This window comes from Rana temporaria, chromosome 12, assembly GCF_905171775.1.
Source record: "Rana temporaria chromosome 12, aRanTem1.1, whole genome shotgun sequence".
NCBI lineage: Eukaryota > Metazoa > Chordata > Amphibia > Anura > Ranidae > Rana > Rana temporaria.
The window spans coordinates 147,009,953-147,030,891 of record NC_053500.1 but is presented as its reverse complement, the minus strand read 5'-3'; the positions used below and the strand labels follow the sequence as shown (position 1 = coordinate 147,030,891).

At 47.4% G+C, this 20,939-nt stretch overlaps 1 protein-coding gene across 4 annotated transcripts in view; it reads left to right on the top strand.

Moving 5' to 3' along the window:
* Nucleotides 1–14,468, top strand: part of FOXK2 (forkhead box K2) — an 86,165-nt gene extending 71,697 nt beyond the window's left edge. The window contains exons 6-10 of one of the 4 annotated variants that reach the window (XM_040331151.1): nucleotides 3,803–3,978; nucleotides 6,343–6,639; nucleotides 6,819–7,070; nucleotides 9,031–9,090; nucleotides 12,459–14,468. In XM_040331151.1, coding sequence (XP_040187085.1) covers nucleotides 3,803–3,978; nucleotides 6,343–6,639; nucleotides 6,819–7,070; nucleotides 9,031–9,090; nucleotides 12,459–12,661 — 988 coding nt within the window. In that variant the 3' untranslated portion in view covers nucleotides 12,662–14,468. The remainder of the gene's footprint in view (nucleotides 1–3,802; nucleotides 3,979–6,342; nucleotides 6,640–6,818; nucleotides 7,071–9,030; nucleotides 9,091–12,458) is intronic. The other 3 variants (XM_040331152.1, XM_040331153.1, XM_040331155.1) reach the window with 3 other exon arrangements.
* Nucleotides 14,469–20,939: the final 6,471 nt, after the last annotated feature.

Sequence of the window (20,939 nt, the reverse complement as noted above, 5' to 3'; positions counted from 1 at the left end):
ACACAGCCTATCCAATCACTAGAGACCAGTGACATCACCGAGACCCTTCATATTCATGAGAACACAGCCTATCCAATCAGTAGAGACCAGTGACATCACCGAGACCCTTCATATTCAGGAGAACACAGCCTATCCAATCACTAGAGACCAGTGACATCACCGAGACCCATCATATTCATGAGAACACAGCCTATCCAATCACTAGAGACCAGTGACATCACCGAGACCCTTCATATTCATGAGAACACAGCCTATCCAATCACTAGAGACCAGTGACATCACCGAGACCCTTCATATTCATGAGAACACAGCCTATCCAATCACTAGAGACCAGTGACATCACCGAGACCCTTCATATTCATGAGAACACAGCCTATCCAATCACTAGAGACCAGTGACATCACCGAGACCCTTCATATTCATGAGAACACAGCCTATCCAATCACTAGAGACCAGTGACATCACAGAGACCCTTCATATTCATGAGAACACAGCCTATCCAATCACTAGAGACCAGTGACATCACGAGACCCTTCATATTCATGAGAACACAGCCTATCCAATCACTAGAGACCAGTGACATCACCGAGACCCTTCATATTCATGAGAACACAGCCTATCCAATCACTAGAGACCAGTGACATCACCGAGACCCTTCATATTCATGGGAACACAGCCTATCCAATCACTAGAGACCAGTGACATCACAGAGACCCTTCATATTCATGAGAACACAGCCTATCCAATCACCAGAGACCAGTGACATCACCGAGACCCTTCATATTCATGAGAACACAGCCTATCCAATCACTAGAGACCAGTGACATCACCGAGAGCCTTCATATTCATGAGAACACAGCCTATCCAATCACTAGAGACCAGTGACATCACCGAGACCCTTCATATTTGTAATATTGTATCAGAATGTAATGAATACATTTACTCTTGTATGCAGCTTTCATCAGGCGTGTATTTTCTTCTTCCTCCATCCTGTACATCTCTCTGTCTCTTTCGTGTTTTGCACGCAGTGAGATGATGATTTTGTATGCTGCTTGTCTCTGTATTTCTCTTATCTTTCCTCTCTTGTGTGAATTGTGCGGCTGTACATGTGGCTGAACGGAGCCGCTCTCCACATCCAGCCATTGTCTGCCTCTCTCCTGCCCTTCTCTGATATCCTTTCCAAGGCAACGCATTAGTCACCCGTGCCTGGAATTCATCCCGCTTCCAAGCTGCTCTTGTGCACGGCGCCCTCTGCTGGTGGTTGTTGTTGCTACACTGCAGACGGCTCTGGTTAAACACGTGTCTGGAAATTTCTATACTGTGTTTATAGGATAATGTAAACCAGATTTCGCCAGGTCAAGCGACCCTGCCGATCGTTTCTAGAGACGCGATTGGCAGGCCTTCCTGGATTTTCCCAATTGGTCCCTAATTCCCCCCCCCCCCCCCCTGCTCAGATGAGCTAAGCGTCTGACTATTCTTAGCATCAAAAGTCCCGCTTGGCCAGTACCGGTGTACCTTGAAGTGGATCCCGAATCCAAAACCTAATACATTCTAACTTGTCTGTTCTTAGATGTGGTGGCTGCATTTTTTTTCCCCCTCCATATTTTTTTGTATCTTTTTTTTCTTTCTTTCTTTCTTTCTCTCGTTCTCTCGTTCTTCTTTCTTTCTTTCTTTCTTTCTTTCTTTCTTTCTTTCTTTCTTTCTTTCTTTCTTTCTCTCTCTCTCTCGTTCTCTCGTTCTCTCTCTCGTTCTCTCTCTCTCTCGTTCTCTCTCTCTCTCGTTCTCTCTCTCTCTCTCGTTCTCTCTCTCTCTCTCTCTCGTTCTCTCTCTCTCTCTCTCGTTCTCTCTCTCTCTCTCTCTCTCTCTCTCGTTCTCGTTCTCTCGTTCTCTCTCTCGTTCGTTCTCTCTCTCTCTCTCTCTCTCTCTCTCTCTCTCTCTCTCTCTCTCTCTCTCTCTCTCTCTCTCTCTCTCTCTCTCTCTCTCGTTCTCTCTCTCTCTCTCTCTCTCTCTCTCGTTCTCTCTCTCTCTCGTTCTCTCTCTCTCTCGTTCTCTCTCTCTCTCGTTCTCTCTCTCTCTCTCTCTCTCTCTCTCGTTCTCTCTCTCTCTCGTTCTCTCTCTCTCTCGTTCTCTCTCTCTCTCGTTCTCTCTCTCTCTCGTTCTCTCTCTCTCTCGTTCTCTCTCTCTCTCGTTCTCTCTCTCTCTCGTTCTCTCTCTCTCGTTCTCTCTCTCTCGTTCTCGCTCTCTCTCGTTCTCGCTCTCTCTCGTTCTCTCTCTCTCTCGTTCTCGCTCTCTCTCGTTCTCGCTCTCTCTCGTTCTCGCTCTCTCTCTCGCTCTCTCTCGTTCTCGTTCTCGTTCTCTCTCTCTCGTTCTCTCTCTCGTTCTCTCTCTCTCGTTCTCGCTCTCTCTCGTTCTCGCTCTCTCTCGTTCTCGCTCTCTCTCGTTCTCGCTCTCTCTCGTTCTCGCTCTCTCTCGTTCTCGCTCTCTCTCTCGCTCTCTCGTTCTCGTTCTCGTTCTCTCGCTCTCGCTCTCTCTCTCTCTCTCTCTCTCGTGTGATCCGTCCAGTTACACTTCCTGTCCTGGGAGCACAGTGTCTGAGGAGTACTGTTGTCACCCTAGGTTGCTCTCTTCTGATTTGGACTTCTAACCCCCCCCCCCCTCTCCTCTGCACTACAAAACAACCTCCACCCTGTGGTGCAAATAAAATACCTGAGGTGGCTGATACAAAAAGTGTAACTTCACCCTCCTCAATCAACATTGACTATTTTTGTGAAATCCTAATGCTGCTAGCATTTAGTAAATAGTGTCTTGAAAAAGTATTCATACCCCTTGAAATTTTTTCAAATTTTGTCATGTTGCAACCAAAAACATGTATTTTATTGGGATTTTATGTGATGAACCAACACAAAGTGTCACATAATTGTGAAGTGGAAGGAAAATGATTTATTATTATTATTATACAGGATTTATATAGCGCCAACAGCTTACACAGCGCTTATTGTGTCATTTATATGGCGCCCCCTTTACTCTGATACCCCTAACTAAAATCTAGAGGAACCAATTGCCTTCAGAAGTCAACTAATTAGTAAATAGAGTGTCATTTAATCTCAGTATGAATACAGCTGTTCTGTGAAGTCCTCAGAGGTTTGTTAGAGAACTTTAGTGAACAAACAGCATCATGAAGGCCGAGGAACACACCACACAGGTCAGGGATATAGTTGTGGAGAAGTATAAAGCAGGGTTAGGTAATTAAAAAAAATCTCCCAAGCTTTGAAGATTTCACAGAGATCTGTTCAATCCATCATCGGAAAATGGAAAGAGTATGGCACAACTGCAAACCTACCAAGACATGGCCGTCCACCTAAACTGACCGGGCCGGGCAAGGAAAGCATTCATCAGAGAAGCAGCCAAGAGGTCCATGACGCAATTTCTTAACAAGCATTGAGACATAGATGGATGGGGGGAGTTTGCTTTGAATATTACAAAAGTATTTTATAGTGTTTGTGGCGCTCGGATTCCTTGTAGTTCCACTTTATGATTTCAGTGCAAGGCACAAGGACATTACATTTTTTAGGGGGATCAACAGATTTTCTGTATTTAAAGAAAATGTCATTAACCCAAAAATCAGAACGGATAACGGCCATATATTACATTTTTGTTCTGATTTTTAGGTTTTCTTAAATCCTCCTCTTCTGGTGCTCCTCTAATGTCTGGCCTGTGCAGACCCATCACACCCCTTGTATAGTATTGTCATCTTTTTGTATCCATCTGTGGAGGTCTCAGTGTGATTTGTCTTTCCTCCTAGGAGTGCGCCAGCATCTCCCAACCACTCCGGGGTTTTGTCGGCACACTCGAGTGGAGTCCAGACCCCGGAGAGCCTGTCCAGGGAAGGCTCGCCAGTTCCGATGGACCCGGAGCCAAGCGCCATCCAGCCAAAGCTTGCCGTGATCCAGGAAGCGCGGTTTGCACAGAGCGCCCCAGGTGAGGAAACGTTCTTTACACCCAACAAAACTACCTTCAGCTTTTTTTTTTTGTGAATTGACATAGCAATAAACTTTATTGCTAGGGAAAGGGAGTATCACTGCTCCAGGTGGGTCAGACGAAGGTAAAACCTCTCCTCCAGTTTGGAAGCCACAGGTGCTGGCAATGCATATAGCAATGAAACAGAAGTTCCGGACGCCGCACTCCAAAAGTTTTTGCCTTTTTTATTCCAAAAATTAAATCAAAAATACATGCCACAGAACGGACAGAAGTCTGTTGGCTATTCGGCTAGTAATCAGCACTGTTAGTGTGAAACGCGTCGGCTCTTCTGTCCGTTCTGTTGTGGCATGCATTTTTGATTTCATTTTTTGAATAAAAGGCAAAAACTTTTTGGGAGTGCGGCTGTGCAGAATTTCTTCCCGTTTCAAACTTTTTTGCTAGTTAATTTTCTGTGTCGCTATTTACATATGTTTCAAAAAGATTGTTGGCGGAACTCTGAACTCAATGATAGGCTACAAATCAGTTTGGTTTACAGGCCCGCTGTCTGTCAGCCAGAGTATCCCTGGGGGGGTGTGTGTGTGTGTGTGTGTGTGTGTGTGTGTCAGTGGAGTGATCATCCCTGGAGTGGGGGGGGGTCAGTGGAGTGATTATCCCTGGAGTGGGGGGGGGGGTCAGTGGAGTGATCATCCCTGCAGTGATCACAGGCTCGACACCTAGAGGCAGAGGCATGATGGGATTTGTACCCCTGCCATAGATGGCCGCTACACCCAAAAAAGGCACTTCCCCTTTTCGTATAACTCCCCCCACCCCCCCCCCCCTCCTCCAGTGTCACATTTGGCATCTTTGGGGGGGGGGGTCGGAGCAGATACCCGTGTAAGCCTCAAGGCTTCGCTTCCTGATTCCCTTACCGAAGATGGCGACGGCAGCACCCGAGAGCCCAGGGACCAATCGGCTTCAGGAGAGGACATCGCGGGCGCCCAGGACAGGTAAGTGTCCTAATAAGTCAGCAGCTGTAGTATTTGTAGCTGCTGACTTAAAGCTGAGGTGTTTTTTCCCCGAGTCGACCTAATCCACATATAAATACAAGCGAGAGAAGGCGGCTCCCCCATTTAAGTGTAAACCTGGTTATTTGAATAAAAAGTGACGCACTCGCAGGATTTTAGGAAGGGATCGGCACATCAGTAGGATTCTTGTCCTCTAAGGAGTTGCAGATATCGTCAGGCAAGCAGCTGGTGTGTCACTAGCCTGAAAAACGTGCGTTTTCATCTCCCAGCTCTACAGCGCTTCTCTTCCATCCAGCCGCTTCACAGCTCAACACTACTGCATTCGACAGCCGCTTGCCTGCGGTTCTCTGCAGCTCCTTAGATGACAACATTCCTGCTGATGATGTGTTAATCCTTTCCTAATATCCTGTGAGTGCATTACTTTTATTTACGATTTCTATGCAGATAAACAGGTTTACTCTTAGATGGATGCGTCCTCTCGCTTGTTTTCATTGTTCAGTATACCCTATTACAGGGCTCGACCAACCCCCGGGTGCCAGGTCGCAATTGCGACTAGAATTAGCGACCTGTCGCCTGGGGCGGCACAGCTGGGGTACCCGGTCTCCGTGCGCAACCCCCCTCACGATCGCGTCGAGCCGCGCCGGCCGGTAATTGAAGCTGCGGCTCTGCGGGCCTATGCTTCTTTCTGTGATATGGCGCCCTCTTGTGGTGGCTGTTGGTATGTCAAGACAACCAGCGATGCTAATGGAGTTTCCCTGCCTGTTTCCATCGCCATCCCTTTACTTAGAAGTTAGAACCCCCAAACATTATATATATTTTTTTATTCTAACACCCTAGAGAATAAAATGGCGGTCATTGCAATACTTTCTGTCATTCTGTATTTGCGCAGCGGTCTTACAAGCGCACTTTTTTGGGGAAAACTTTTTTTTTTTTTTTTTTTTTTTTTTTTTTATTTAATTCAAAAAAAATAAGACAACAGTAAAGTTAGACCAATTTTTTTTTTTTTTTATATTGTGAAAGATAATGTTACGCCAAGTAAATTGATACCCAACATGTCACGCTTCAAAATTGCGCCCACCTTGTGGAATGGTGGCAAACTTTTACCCTTTAAAATCTCCATAGGTGACGTTTAACTTGTTAAAGCATGCAAGCAGTAGGAATGCTTGCATGCTTTGAGGCATATAGAGAGCGATTTCACTGTAAATGGTGCTGCTGTATTTTAGTTTGTATCTGAGCGGAGTTGGATCTTGGTCATCCCTAACTGCAGTTTTTGTATACCGGGGTGGGATTGCTGATCATATGACCAACATGCAGATATTATAAAGGCGTCTCATTGATGTCATTTCTTCTTTTTATACAGGATCCCCCCTTTCCGGCCAATCAGTCCTCATCACTGTGCAGCGGCAGCTCCCCCAGACGATAAAACCAATGACGTACACAGTGGCCACCCCTGTTACCACCTCCCAGCAACAGCAGACCCTCATGCAGACTGTGCACGTGGTCCACCAGATCCCTGCAGTGTCAGTTACCAATGTTTCGGGCCTGACCCCCGTCAACACCTACACGGTTGCGGGACAGGCGATGGTAGCCCAGGCCACAATGGTAGCCCAGCCTAAACTAGAGCCACACGAGAACGGAGACCACAAGGAGATGAAAGGTAAGACCTGCGATGGTGCACAATGCATGTAAAGATCTTGTCTTCTCAATGTTTATTGCCTCTTCTGTTTTTATTTCTTTGTATAATTTAATATTGTCCTGGTCCAGGTGTTCTGGTCCAACCCACTATTTGTTGAAAAATAAATAAATGAATATTGCTAACGTCTGTCACTCTTGTAGGTAGAGACGCTCACCCTCCACTGTCTATCTACTTCCCCTCAGTAAAAGTAGAAGCAATTCCTGCGATCAACCACCAAGCGCTCAACACAGCCAGCCGAATTATCCAGACCTCATCGTCTGCCCCCCTCCAGACGGTTACTATAGTGCAGCAAGCCCCTCTAGGTCAACACCAGCTCCCCATCAAAGCCGTCACACAGAACGGGACACACATGGTGCCCATCACCACTGCCATACAAGGACAGGTCACTACAGGTAAGAGAATCCCCTCATGTCTGTGTATGGGGCTCTGCTGCCGATTTACCACTGTAGGCTCAACACTTACTGAGGGAACTCACCCCCCTCCACCCTTGAGATCCCCCGCTCACTCTTCTCCTCCACAACCCACTCTCCACCCTGGCACCTCTTCCTTCCATATACCAGCTCACCCTCCTCTTCTACCACCCACTCTCCACCCTGGCACCTCTTCCTTCCATATACCAGCTCACCCTCCTCTTCTACCACCCACTTTCCACCCTGGCACCTCTTCCTTCCACATACCAGCCCACCCTCCTCTATCACCCACTTTCCACCCTGGCACCTCTTCCTCCCACACCAGCTCACCCTCATCTTCTACCACCCACTTTCCACCCTGGCACCTCTTCCTTCCACATACCAGCTCACCCTCCTCTTCTACCACCCACTTTCCACCCTGGCACCTCTTCCTCCCACACCAGCTCACCCTCTTCTACCACCCACTTTCCACCCTGGCACCTTTTCCTCCCACACCAGCTCACCCTCATCTTCTACCACCCACTCTCCAACCTGGCTCCCCTTCCTCGTCCAGCCCAACACACCCTTCCTCTTCCACCACCCCTGCTTCGTTCCTTCCTTCCACAGCCCTTTTTATCCTGCCTTTTCTCCCTCTACATCACATCCCCCACTCACTCTTCTTTTCCACAACCCACTCTCCACCCTGGCACCTCTTCCTCCCACACCAGCTCACCCTCCTCTTCTACCACCCACTCTCCAACCTGGCTCACCTTCATCCCACCCCAGCTCCCCGCCCTTGCTCCCCTTCCTCTTCCACCACCCCTGCTTCGTTAGTTCCTTCCACAGCCCTCTTTATCCTGCCCTTTCTCCCTCTACACCACATCCCCCACCCACTCTTCCACAACCCACTCTCCACCCTGGCACCTCTTCCTTCAACACCAGCTCATCTTCCACCCCCCACTCTCCAACCTGGCTCCCCTTCCTCCCACCTTCTCACTCTTTTCTGCCACACCGGGTGCACGCCCTGGCTCCCCTTCCTCCCACCCTTCCTCTTCCACCCCAACGCCCCCTTCCTTTTCCACCCCCCACTCTCCAACCTGGCTCTCCTTCCTCCCACCTTGTCACCCCCTTCCTGCCACACCGGCTCCCTTTTCTGCCACACCAGTAACCAGTCCTGACTCCCTTCCTCCCACCCCGGCTCTTCACCCTGGCTCCCTTTCCTCTTCCACCACCCACTCTCCACCCTGCTTCCTTCCACAGCCCTCTTCCTCCCACTACACCATATCCCCTGCTCACTCTTCTCTTCCACAACCCACTCTCCACCCTGGCACCTATTCTTCCTCCCACACAGGTCACCCTCATCTTCTACCACCCACTCTCCAACCTGGCTCCCCTTCCACCCACCTTGACTCCCCTTCCTGGCACCCCTTCCTTCCTCCCCAAGCTCTCTGCCCCAGCTTTCCCTTCCTCCCACCCCAATTCACCCTCCTCTTCCACCACCCACTCTCCACCCTGCTTCCTTCCTTTCTCCCTCTACGCCACATCCACCCCCTCCTCCGCCACTTTCCCAAACCTTCCATACAATGCAAACCACCCTGAACCCTACCACCCCTTTTCAGTACCCTCTCCACTCTCCATCTGATTTTAAAGCATTGACATTTTGGTGATGGAACCCCTTGCCTTGCCTGGATAAGCACAGCTCTCTGTATTGGACGACTGCAGCAATTGTGTCCTCTGGTGCCCCCCTAGATCTGTCAGTTTCTGGGGCCCCCCTGCACCTGTCGCACTCTGGGGCCCCCTCTACATCCAGCTTTTTTCTGTCTGTTAATGTGTCTGTCAATATTCAATCACGTGTCCAATCCCTCCCACTTCCCCGCCCCTCTTTCTAAATTTGTTAATCTCGGGACGGATGATTAGTCCCGTCTCTAGTCTATTCAAATCTTGAGCTGAATATTTCTTTCAGCAAACTCGAGTTCCCACCTGATTGACAGAGCTTGGCAGTGGAGAGGAAATGGAAGCCGAGGTAGGAATATTTTGTGTTTTTTTTTACTCTTCCTGTTTTGTGTGCTGGCAGTGTTGGTGTTGCAAAGAGTTAGTGTGACTTCACACCCGAGAGGCTCCCTGATTGCAAGTAGATGTGAGAACCCTGCAGTGAGAGGATGCCGCCTTCAGCAGCTAATCGCTTCTACACGCATGTTTTCTTTCAAGCTGTGATTACATGTAAGTAATCTTCCCCCGGACGCAGACTGCTCGTGTCCGGGTCTGATCACTCGCATGTGATCGCTGCTTGAGAGATTACAAGTGGACACTATTGGCTGCAAGAGCCGGCAGACTCCTATTGCTTACTTTGGGGCTGCCCTTACTCGCAGAAACTTCCGCTGGGGATCCTGCATCTAATCGCGGGCACCTCCGCTGGGGATCCTGCATCTTATCGCAGGCACCTCCGCTGGGGATCCTGCATCTAATGGCGGGCACCTCCGCTGGGGATCCTGCATCTAATCGCGGGCACCTTCGCTGGGGATCCTGCATCTAATCGCGGGCACCTCCGCTGGGGATCCTGCATCTAATCGCGGGCACCTCCGCTGGGGATCCTGCATCTAATCGCGGGCACCTCCGCTGGGGATCCTGCATCTAATCGCGGGCACCTCCGCTGGGGATCCTGCATCGAATCGCGGGCACCTCCGCTGGGGATCCTGCATGGAAGGGCAAAGCATGTCAAAACCAATGAAAAGTCCCCAGTTCAGCTTACTGACCGGTTTTCCACTGTACAAACTAATGGCCAGGCCTCTGCCCTCACCAATACCTGCCCTTCGCAGCAAGGAGCACGTGAGTGATGGGAAGTTCGATGAACTGCCTAGAGAGCGCTCATCAGCACCATGGTAGTTCATTCAAAGAACTCTGTAAATGAATGACGTAGAGGTGAAGCCCGCACGGCCATGCGTTTTTTTTTTTGTTTTTTTTTTTACAGCGAGTGCAGACTGAAGATCCCCTGCCCGCTGTCACAGGGAGGGGGAGAGCAGGCAGATTCTGAACGTGTTGCACCCTAAATATTCATGTTGTGTGATCACAAAGGTGAACTTATCCTTTAATGGCAACACCCCTGGGTGAAAAGATGTACAGGGGGCCAAAAAGTGTGTGTGGGGGGGGGGGGGGGGGGGGGTTGTGTATATGGGACTGTATATTTTTTATTTTATTTATTTTTATGGTTGAACTGGATGGACTTGTCTTATTTTTTTAACCTGACTATGTAACTGTGACACAGCTGAAGTCATCACAGATGCGTTTGATATCCCCACCTACAAGAGGCCGCTAGGTGCCGCTAAAATTAAAATCGCGCTTAAGGTGCGGCCTTCTGGAGCTTGTTGCCGTCTTAGCAGATGCCAGCCATGGCCGCAGAGTTTGGGTTCTAGGTTTTGTTGCTTTTTGTTTCTGGTGTCCACTATTTTTAGCGACGCTTTACCATCGTTTTTGCGGGGGGGTATTCGTCCGCCAGTGGGGCACTTTTAACCCCCGCTAGTGGCCGAAAAACGGTTAAAACCACCCGCAGCACTTTGCCGGCGGTATAGCTGTGGTCCCAATTGATTTCAATGGGCAGGAGCGGTATACACACCGCTCCAAAGATGCTGCTAGCAGGACTTTTTTTAGTGTCCTGCCAGCGCACCGCTCCAATGTGAAAGCCCGAGGGAGAGACCGGAGTGGCTCTTTCAGGGCGCTATTTTTAGCGATGTACCGCCTGCAAATCGCCCCAGTGTGAAAGGGGGGGTCTTAGGCCTGATTTTAAAGTAGGACTTTAGGCCAAACTTTTTTTAATTGTGGATTGCATAAGGGAGGGTCCTAACCCGTCTGGCTTATTTTTTATTTTTTTGCCACCTGTGTCCCTTTTGGGGGAGATTTCCCTTCACTTCCTGTCCCATGGCCTAAACGGGAACCGTGAAAGGAAACCCCTGCAAACTAGGGGAATCCCCCAGAACTAGTGCCCCTCATTGGAAGATTTCCCTTCTATTACTTTCCCTTTCAATGATAATCGGGACACAGACTGGTGAATCTCCCTAACGGGGGCACAGACAGCAATAACAAAAAACGGGGGTTCTAATCCATCAAAAATATAAAAAAAAGAAAAAGTTTTGTCTTAGTTATACTTCAAGTTTAGTTGAGCCTAGCCCTCCACTCCTGTAGGTGGCGGCATGAAAACCCATCCATGATGACTTCAGCTGTGTCCTTCAATGAACACCAAAAAAAGTATTTTATGGTGTTTTGTTTTTATTTTTTTGCATATTTAATTTTTGTAGATGAGAAATGGATGTCAAAGATTGTGTTTTATTATTTAAGAAAGTGTCTTAGACTTTTATAGCTAGATTCAGAGAGACTTAGGCTGGCGTATCAGTAGATACGCCAGCCTAAGTCTGAATTTGCGTCGGCGCTAATTTAGGCGTATTCTGGTAACCATATACGCTTAAATTAGGCTCAGATACGAGCGGCGTAAGTGTCTTACACCGTCGTATCCTAAAGTGTAATTTTTAGGCTGGCCGCTAGGTGGCGCTTCCATTGCGGTCGGCGTAGAATATGTAAATCACTAGATACGCCTATTCACGAACGTACGCCCGGCCGACGCAGTACAGATACGCCGTTTTACGTAACGCATTATCAGGCCTAAAGTTATTCCATCAAATAGCTGGAATAGTAATGTTAAGTATGGCCGCCGTTCCCGCGTCGAAATTTGAAAATTTTACGTTGTTTGCGTAAGTCGTCTGTGAATAGGGTTTTACGTCCACGTCGAAACCAATAGGACCGTGCGGTGTACTTTGCCTCAATGCACACTGGGATATGTAGGCGGACGGCGCATGCGCCAATGGTAAAATACGTCAATCACGTCAGGTCAAGCCCCATTAACATAAAACACGCCCTCTTAGCTAAATTTGAATTAGGCGCCATTACGCCCGCCCGATTTACGCTACGCCGCCGTAACTTAGCAGGCAAGTACTTTGTGAATCATGTACTTGCCTCGCTAACTTACGGCGGCTTAGTGTAAACACGATACGCTATGCCGCGGCAAAGTTCTGAATCTATCTATTAGTTATTACTGTGTGAACCGGAATTTCAGATTTCACACACTCGCACTGTTTAATCCGCTTTAAGGGACCAGGATTTATTTATTTTTTTTAAACACTTTCCCACTTTAAATGTAATGGGGTGACTGGCGCCCTTATCAACCATTGACTTGCATTGGTGACGGGTTAATCCAGTGCAATGTGGCAGTTGCATCAATGAATTTTTTTTTTTATTTTTTTATTTTTTTTACCCCTTGGATCAATTTTTTTTATATTTTTTTGTTAATGTGTGCTTTCTTGTCACCTGTGTGTGTAAACGTGTCGCCCTCCTCCTACCTTGCAGCTGCAGCCAGCCCCCTCCACCTGTTGGCCACGCACGCCTCTGCGTCAGCCTCACTCCCGACCAAGAGGCAGATCGGAGACCAGAACGACCAGCTGGACATCAAGAAACACAAGAGCGAGGAAACGGAAGGTTTAGGCGTGGCGGAGAACGCCCAGACGGAAGGAACCGCGGCAGCGTCCAACGACCATGACAACCAAAAATAGGAACCGCGCACATTCTTTTTCTTTTCTTCTTCACTCCTTTTTTTTTTTTTTTTTTCTTCCACTTTGTTCCGGAAAGAAGATGCCACCCCCACCTTTTACAGATTTACAGCGTCAGAGGTGCCAAAAATGAATGCGCTCTCTCATCGTACGCACCGGGGCGCGCGGGGGGGGGGACGGGACGTGGTAAAAAATGATGTTCCGAATCAGCACTGAATCCACATGGGCAGCCATAGAAAACCTCAAACACCGGAGAAATATTTCTGATATTACTCGGCTGCCTCTCCCCCCGCCCCCCCTGCCCAAAGTACACACAGGATGTATGGACATGCGCAAAAAGCTGACAAGCTTTAAATTATTATCCCCCCCCCCCCTTTTTTTTTCTTTTTAAGTCCTGTACTGAGCACATTATTGTGGCAAGCATGGTAATGGCTTGATGTGGTCTGGATCTGACAAGTGATGGATTGTATATTCCTCTTCCGAGGGGTGTGTACCGTGTACCTACCGGCAGCTAAGTCCTCCACCCCTCCCCCTTTGCAGAACGCCCTGGACGGGTCTCCTCGGCGGAAGGGTCAGGCGTTACAGCGAACTTCTCTAGCAGTATTTTTTTTTTTTTTGCTGTACACGGGACTGTTTTTTCATTTTTTTCCAGCAGATCAGGATAATGGGTCATACATTTCATATATTCCAGCCACTCCAATGTCAACATTTTCTGTTGCTTTTTAGTATAATCAATTTTTTTTTCTTTTTTTTTTCTTCTGCAAAATGAATGTAGGTGTTTTTTGTTTTTTTTGTTTGTTTTTTTTTAGATTTCCTCCGTCACATATTGGATATTTTATCTGGAAAGAAAAAAAAACTTTAATTTTCCAATATTTTGCCCTTCTATTTTAGTCTGAATTTTTCAGATCTTTTTTTTTTTTTTTTTTCCCATGTTTGGTGATTTTTTTTTTTTTTTTTTTTGCATGTTTATTGGAGGAAGAAAAGAAAAAGAAGAAAATTTAAAACCATCCGAAAACCTAAAGAGACATTTTAACAAATTGTAAAGAGACTGCTATTGATTTTTGATCAGAGCTGCACTTAACCCTTTGTCCCCTTCTGTTCTGTGTCCCGTCCTAATTTTACCATCTCACTTTCCCCTCCCCCCCCCTCTCACCCGCCCCGGTCCCACCCCCTCCTTCCTTACTTCTAAAGGTTATAAAAAAAATGAGAAAAAAAAACCATAAAAATTATCTTGCTTAATATTGTGTATGTTATGGCAAAGGCTGCTGTTAAAAAGTCCCACTTAGGAAAAAAAGAGAAAAAGATCCGAAAGGCAAGAAGGAAATGATAAAAAAACAAAATAAACAAAAAAAAAAATAGTAAAAGAAAAATGTGTCAAGGGTAACTTTTCATCCAACCGCCGAATCCGAATGTGAGCGGCAGAACTTATTTGGTTTCCGTTATGTTTTTTGTTTTGTTTTATTTCTGGCAAAATCCACTTGTAACAATAATTTTCTTCCTTTTATTTTTTATTTTTTTTTTAAGTTCACCGTTATGCAGAAAATTTTCTTGGGCCTAGCGTAGTTTTTATATTTGTTTCTCAGTTCTCCATTGTGGCTTTTTTTTTTTTATCCTGGTTCCGTTTTTTCATTATTCAAAATGTCCGGCCTTCCCTGAAAAAATGGCGTTTGGATAATGCAAGGTGACATTTATTTATATATATTTTTTTTTGTTTAATGACCTCATTAAAATATTTATAATCTTGACATTTAATAAACCTAGGAGTATGACATTTTACATCAAAAAAAAAATAATACTTTTTTTAAACTAATTTCTTGTCGTTTTATACATTTTTGTTCTGTTGTGTGTTTCTAGAATTTTAGAGCCAATCAGGGACGGGCCTGTGAGGGGAATCTGAATACCAAGTCTCAGCCCAGGTTCACACTGGGTACGATTTGAGATGCGATTTCACATGTCAAATCGGCGGCATTTATCGACAATGGCACCGTCCTAATCGGTGCGATTCTGCAGCGCTGCACCGATTTCAAAAAGTAGTTCCTGTACTACTTTTTGCGATTTCGGGCCGCGATTTACATTGAACCCTGCACAGATGTCTCTTAAATCGCGGTGAAATCGCGATTTTAAATTCGCAGCAGTGTGAACCTAGCCTCAATCGACACACACACTGTATACAGAGGATATAATATACACACACACTGTATACAGGGGTGTGTAGACTTTTTCTATCCCCTGTAGGGATCCTTCGTACACCCCTGTGAGCGAGGCCTATAATATATATATATATATATATATATATATATATATATATATATATATATATATATATATATATATATAAATACATGGGGTGTGTAGACTTTTTCTATCCACTGTATATGAGGGCCGTGTGTTCCATACATCCCTGTGCAGGCAGTGCCAGTCGGATGGGACACATCTGCTACTCTCGGTATGACATTGGTGCGGGTGCACAGTCCCGAGTGCAGGCAGTGTGTGTGTGTGTGTGTGTGTGTGTGTTTGGGGGGGCCCATGCACTCACATAGATGTCAGACGGGAACAGCGGTTGTGTCCGTGTAGCCGCTGCGTCCCAATTGCAATGTCTAGGACTTCCTGTATGGGGTATGCATGACAAACCCTTGTAGACAGGTATACACTGCTCCTGATTGGTCTGTATGCCCTCCCACACTGTCCATCGGGTACAATGCCAGGATACATGAAACTTCGGGACGGCTGCATTCTGCAACACCTTATATTAAAGTAGAACTATAGCCAAAACTTTATTTATTTTTTTCATTTTGGACAGAGCAATTTTTTTTCATTCTGCAAAAAAAAAAAAAATTTGGCTGAGATTTCCATTCACTTCCTGTCCCATAGCCCAGGAAGTGTGAGGAAAATTCCTGGAAATGAACCACTTCCTGCCCAAGGCTGTCATGTGACGTCCTGGACTTTGAGTGGAGATATCTGGATGACGGGTTTAGCTGCAGGCGCATCATTCGGATGTCTATTTTTTTTTTTTTTTTTCTGCTGGTGACTCCCTGCACTGTAAAAACAAAAATATTGGCTTTTTGGGGACGTCGCCACCCTCCGATGTGTCTACCGTCTTGCCCGTGCGATCCGCAAGCCGGAGAATGAATCGGTGTCCGTTTGCCATAGAGAATACCGCGGACCAGACGGTCCCTGGCAATCTCTATGACCTGAGATGTAAACATGGATATTTCTATTTTTTCAGCCTAGTGGTGAGATGCGGAGATTTGTAGACCTCGGATCTTGCTGTAAAGAGGACCTGTCATGCCCGACCCCATCACAAGAGATGTTTTGCATTCCTTGTAATAGGAATAATGGTGATTAAAAAAATAAAATAATAATCTAAAGGGCAAGTGTTCTCGCATGCAGAAGTGAAGTCGTTCGTAGGTCGCATCCGCAAATGACTTTCAAACCACACATGTGAGGTATCGCCAGGAACGTCAATGCGAGAGCAATAATTCTCGCTCTAGACCTTCCCTGTAACGCTAAACTGGTCACCTGTAAAAAAATAAATAAAAATTAAAGCTTCGCCTATGGAGATTTTTAAGTACCGAAGTTTGGTATCATTCCACGAGTGTGCGCAATTTTAGAGCGTGACATGTTGGGTATCTATCTACTCAGCGTGACATCATATTTCACATTTATATAAAAAAAAAATTGGGCTCACTCCCCCCCCCCCCAAAAAAAAAAGTCTTTGAAAAAATGCTCAAATAATATGTAGGAGAAGAATGCCAGAATTGGCCTGGTATGGGAGGGGTTAAGGGGATTTTTTGGGGTCACCAGAACTAGTGTCCTTATTGGAAGATTCACTCTCTATTACTTTTCTGGGGGCAACCCAAAATTTGGGATTTTCTTTTCAATGGTAAATGGGGAGAAAAATAGAAAAGGGGCAATCTCCCTAATGGGGGGGGGGAAGAGACAGACGGCAATAAAAACTGACAGGGGTTCTAATCCCTTTCCACACCATCCAACACAAAAGAAAAAAAATGCATTTAGTTATACTTTAATAATGTATAAAAGCACATATACAAATAAATAGAAGCATGGGGTGCAGAGAAGAGCTAACGCATTTCGCACTCGTTTGGTGCTTACTCATAAGTAACGAGAGAGCTAAACGAGTGCGAAATGCACCAACATTGGTATGAATGAGCTCCTGAAAAATGATTTGAAAGTGCCACAAAACTGGCGTTTTTAACCTTTTTTTGGGGGGCGTGGAAAGCAGCGCAAAAGCACTGTTAGACCGATTTCATACTGAAAGCGCCGCTCGTTTAACACTTTCACAGCCTAAGATTAAACCAAATCTTAATGCCCAATTTTGCAACTTTGTTTTTATTTTTTTCAAGGCGAATTGGGCTTTCATTGGTGGTAAAATGTTTTTAACCACTTCCTGCCGGCCGTACGTACGATTATATAAGGCCGCAGTGTGGTTGCCAATTGCCGGGGAGGCCGTCTATATACGGCCTCCAGCCACTGGGGTGCGCGTGCCCGCCGCGTTACTGATGGCACCCGCGATCGGCAGTTACAGAGACAAGGACGTGGAGCTCTGTGTGTAATGATGAGGTGTAAACACAGAGATCCACGTCCTGTCAGGGAGAGAGGAGACCGATCTGTGTCTCTTGTACATAGGAACACCGATCGGTTACCTTCCCCAGTCACCCCCCTTCCCCCACACAGTTAGAAACACTATGCAGGCTACACATTTAACCCCTTCCTCACCCCCTAGTGTTAACCCCTACCAGTCACATTTATACAGTAATTGGTGCATATTTATAGCACTGATCGCTGTATAAATGTGAATGGTGCCAAAAATGTGTCGCATGTGTCCGCCATAATGGCGCAGTCCCAATAAAAAATCGCAGATCTCAGCCATTACTAGTAAAAAATAAATAATAAAAAATAATAATTCTGTCCCCTATTTTGTAGGCGCTATAACTTTTGCGCAAACCAGTCGCTTATTGCGAAATTTTTGGTAAAAAAATGTAGAAGAATACGTATCGGCCTAGAAATGTTTTATTTCTTTCAAATTGGGGTTGGAGGGGGGGGGCGGGGGTGAAATGTGTTGGGGGTGTGGCCTGAGGGGAAATGTGTGGGGGGGCGTGACCTGGGGGGAAATGTGTTGGGGGGCGTGACCTGGGGGGAATGTGTGGGGGGCGTGACTTGGAGGGGCAAATGTGTTGGGGGGGGGGGTGAAATGTGTTGGAGGGGGGGGGCGGGGGGTGAAATGTGTTGGGGGGGGGGCGGGGGGTGAAATGTGTTGGAGGGGGGGGCGGGGGGTGAAATGTGTTGGAGGAGGGGGGGGGGCGGGGGGTGAAATGTGTTGGAGGAGGGGGGGGGGGGCGGGGGGTGAAATGTGTTGGAGGAGGGGGGGGGCGGGGGGTGAAATGTGTTGGGGGCGTGGTGAAATGTGTTGGGGGCGTGGCCTGAGGGGAAATGTGTGGGGGGGCGTGACCTGGGGGGAAATGTGTTGGGGGGCGTGACCTGGGGGGAATGTGTGGGGGGCGTGACTTGGGGGGGCAAATGTGTTGGGGTGCGTGGCCTGGGGGGCAAATGTGTTGGGGGGCGTGACCTGGGGGCAAATGTGTTGGGGGGCGTGACCTGGGGGCAAATGTGTTGGGGGGCGTGACCTGGGGGCAAATGTGTTGGGGCGCATGGCCTGGGGGCAAATGTGTTGGGGCGCATGGCCTGGGGGCAAATGTGTTGGGGGGGCGTGGCCTGGGGGACTCTGACAGCCACAAGTATGACACCCAGAGGCATGATGGGACTTGTAGTTTTGTATCCCTGATGTAGAATAAAGCTTTGACAAAAAAAAAAACATACCTAGAAGCTGATTGGTTTCTGTGCAGAGCAGCACCAGATTTTGCACTCTCCAGTGTTCACAAATCGACTCTCACACTCGCCATTAGCGCTAAACCGCCACCCTAACCATGAGCGCTTTTTTTTTTTTTAACCCCATGAAAGGGTAAAGGGGAAAAAAAATAACAACTTGTTTTGGAAGCGCTGCCCATTCATTGCAATGGGCAGGGTGTTTTGGGAGCGATAAATACGGCGCTCCCAACCCAAACACACCGTTTGCAGGACTTTTGGTAACGCTCCGCCCCCGAGTGTGAAAGGGCAATGGGGGGAGGTTTTTAGGCACTTCGAGGCGATTTTCAGCACTAAAGTGCCTGAGAACCTCCCCAGTGAGAAAGGGGTCTTAGTGTCCAGAGTGGCCTGACGCCTGTGTCAGTCACTCAATTGGCAGGAGGGAGGGATGGTGGCATGTTGGTGGGGAGGGATGGTGCCCCATCATTGGTATCAGTGGGGATAATGCACCCCCCCCCCCCACATTCTCGGTGGGAGGCGTTTGGAGACCACTATCCTGCCAAATGTTACTTTTTGATGCAGAGACCATTTTCCAAAAAGCTTGAAAGTAGCAGAAGAAACAATTGTATTGGCTGCATTATTTTAGCTCTGTCAGCCATATGACCACTGTGATTGGCTGTTACGGCAGCTCTTGATCATAAATCGCTGACTGGGACCTTAAACCTACCCCCATAGGCTAATACTCGAGTCACCTTTTTGCGACCCATTACCGGAACTTGGCACACATGTAGTGCCACTCTTCTTCTACAAGTGGTCAACGTTTGTTGTCTGGAGGACCTACAGCCGGGCACCCCTTCCATAGACTCCCATGTTAAACGTCAGTCTGGGTACAGTGAGGCATGCACATGGACACCCCAGGCTTATACTCAAGTCAATACGATTTCCCAGTTGTTTTTTTGTGGTAAAATGTGCTTCGGGCTACCCCCCCCCCCCTGTTCCGCTAGTACAGGGGGGGGGGGGTCCCCAAACTTTCTAAACACAGGGCCAGTTTACGGTCCTTAAGACTTTAGGGTGCCAGTGGGAGTACCGTATTTATCGGCGTATACCGCGCACTATTTTGCCCTGAAAATCAGGGCAAAATCGTGGGTGCGCGGTATACGCTGATGCCGGCATATACCGAGCGCAGTACACTCGTGCATCTTCGGGCAGTCTCGGCGCCTCTCACGCTGACGTCCTGAGCGTACAGGACGTCAGCGCGAGAGTTGCCGAGCCTGCCTGAAGATACACGAGTGTACTGCGCTCGGTATATGTCGGCGCAGTATTCAAACTCGGCGGGGAGGACGCCGGACCCGACAAAGAGGACACCCGAAGCCGCAGACGGACCCGACGAGGCCACTTTAGGGGTGCGCGCTATACCCCGGTAAATAATACCATATCCTTGGTGTCAGTGGGAGGACTGGTGCCCCATTGGTGTCAGCAACAAGAATTATGCCCCATTTAAAGTGGATGGAATAGTGCCCCAAGGGCCACATTAAGGCAAGCAAGGGGCCACAATTTGGAGACCCCTGCTCTAGTACATACCAGTATTAAATATTGCACTTAGATGGCGCCCCCTTGTGTTCGTCTTTCAGATTGACAGTTTGTTTCACTCTATTTGTGCTATGAAAGCCATTGACTATTATGGATGTTTTTAATGTTGTGTATTGGGGTAGTACACACCTCTTCCAGCACCATTTATATATTTTATTTATCAATACAATACTTTTTGCTTTAACCACGTCCCACCCGCAATATGTCATGATGTTCTGGACTTTCGTTTGTGGGGCGGAATATCTGAATGATGGAACAGCTCCAGGCATCATTCAGATATCGGCATTTTCAGCCGGCGATTCCCTCCACCAGTGTTTCTCAACTGCAGTCTTCAAGGCACCCCAACAGGTCATGTTTTCATGATTTCCCTTAAAAACCGCTGTGGTAATTACTAAGGCTGGGTTCACACTTGTCCGACAAACGGTCCGACATTGGGAGCCTCATGTAGCATGACGTGTGAAAATCAATGTTTCCCTATGAGAGCGTCTTGTAGCGTCCTACACAAGTCGGTCTGACTTTGAAAATGCTCCCTGTACTACTTTTGGTCCTACATTGATCCTACTTCAGGCCCATTGAATATCATTGAAGTCGGACCAAAGTAGTATCCTGTTCATGAAAGTAGGATGGATGTAGGACCAATGTAGCAGAGCAAAGTAGGATGAAAGTAGTGTAGTAGTGTGAACCCAGCGACACTGATTAAATCACCTGTGCAAATTAATGGAAAATCTGAAAACATGACCTGTTGGGGCACCTTGAGGACTGGAGTTGAGAAACACTGCCCTACACCATAAGAATAATCCTAGAGGCTGTTCCACCGCTTAATAGTTCTTGTTTGGGGGGGGGGGGGGGGGGGGGGGGGGGGGGGGGT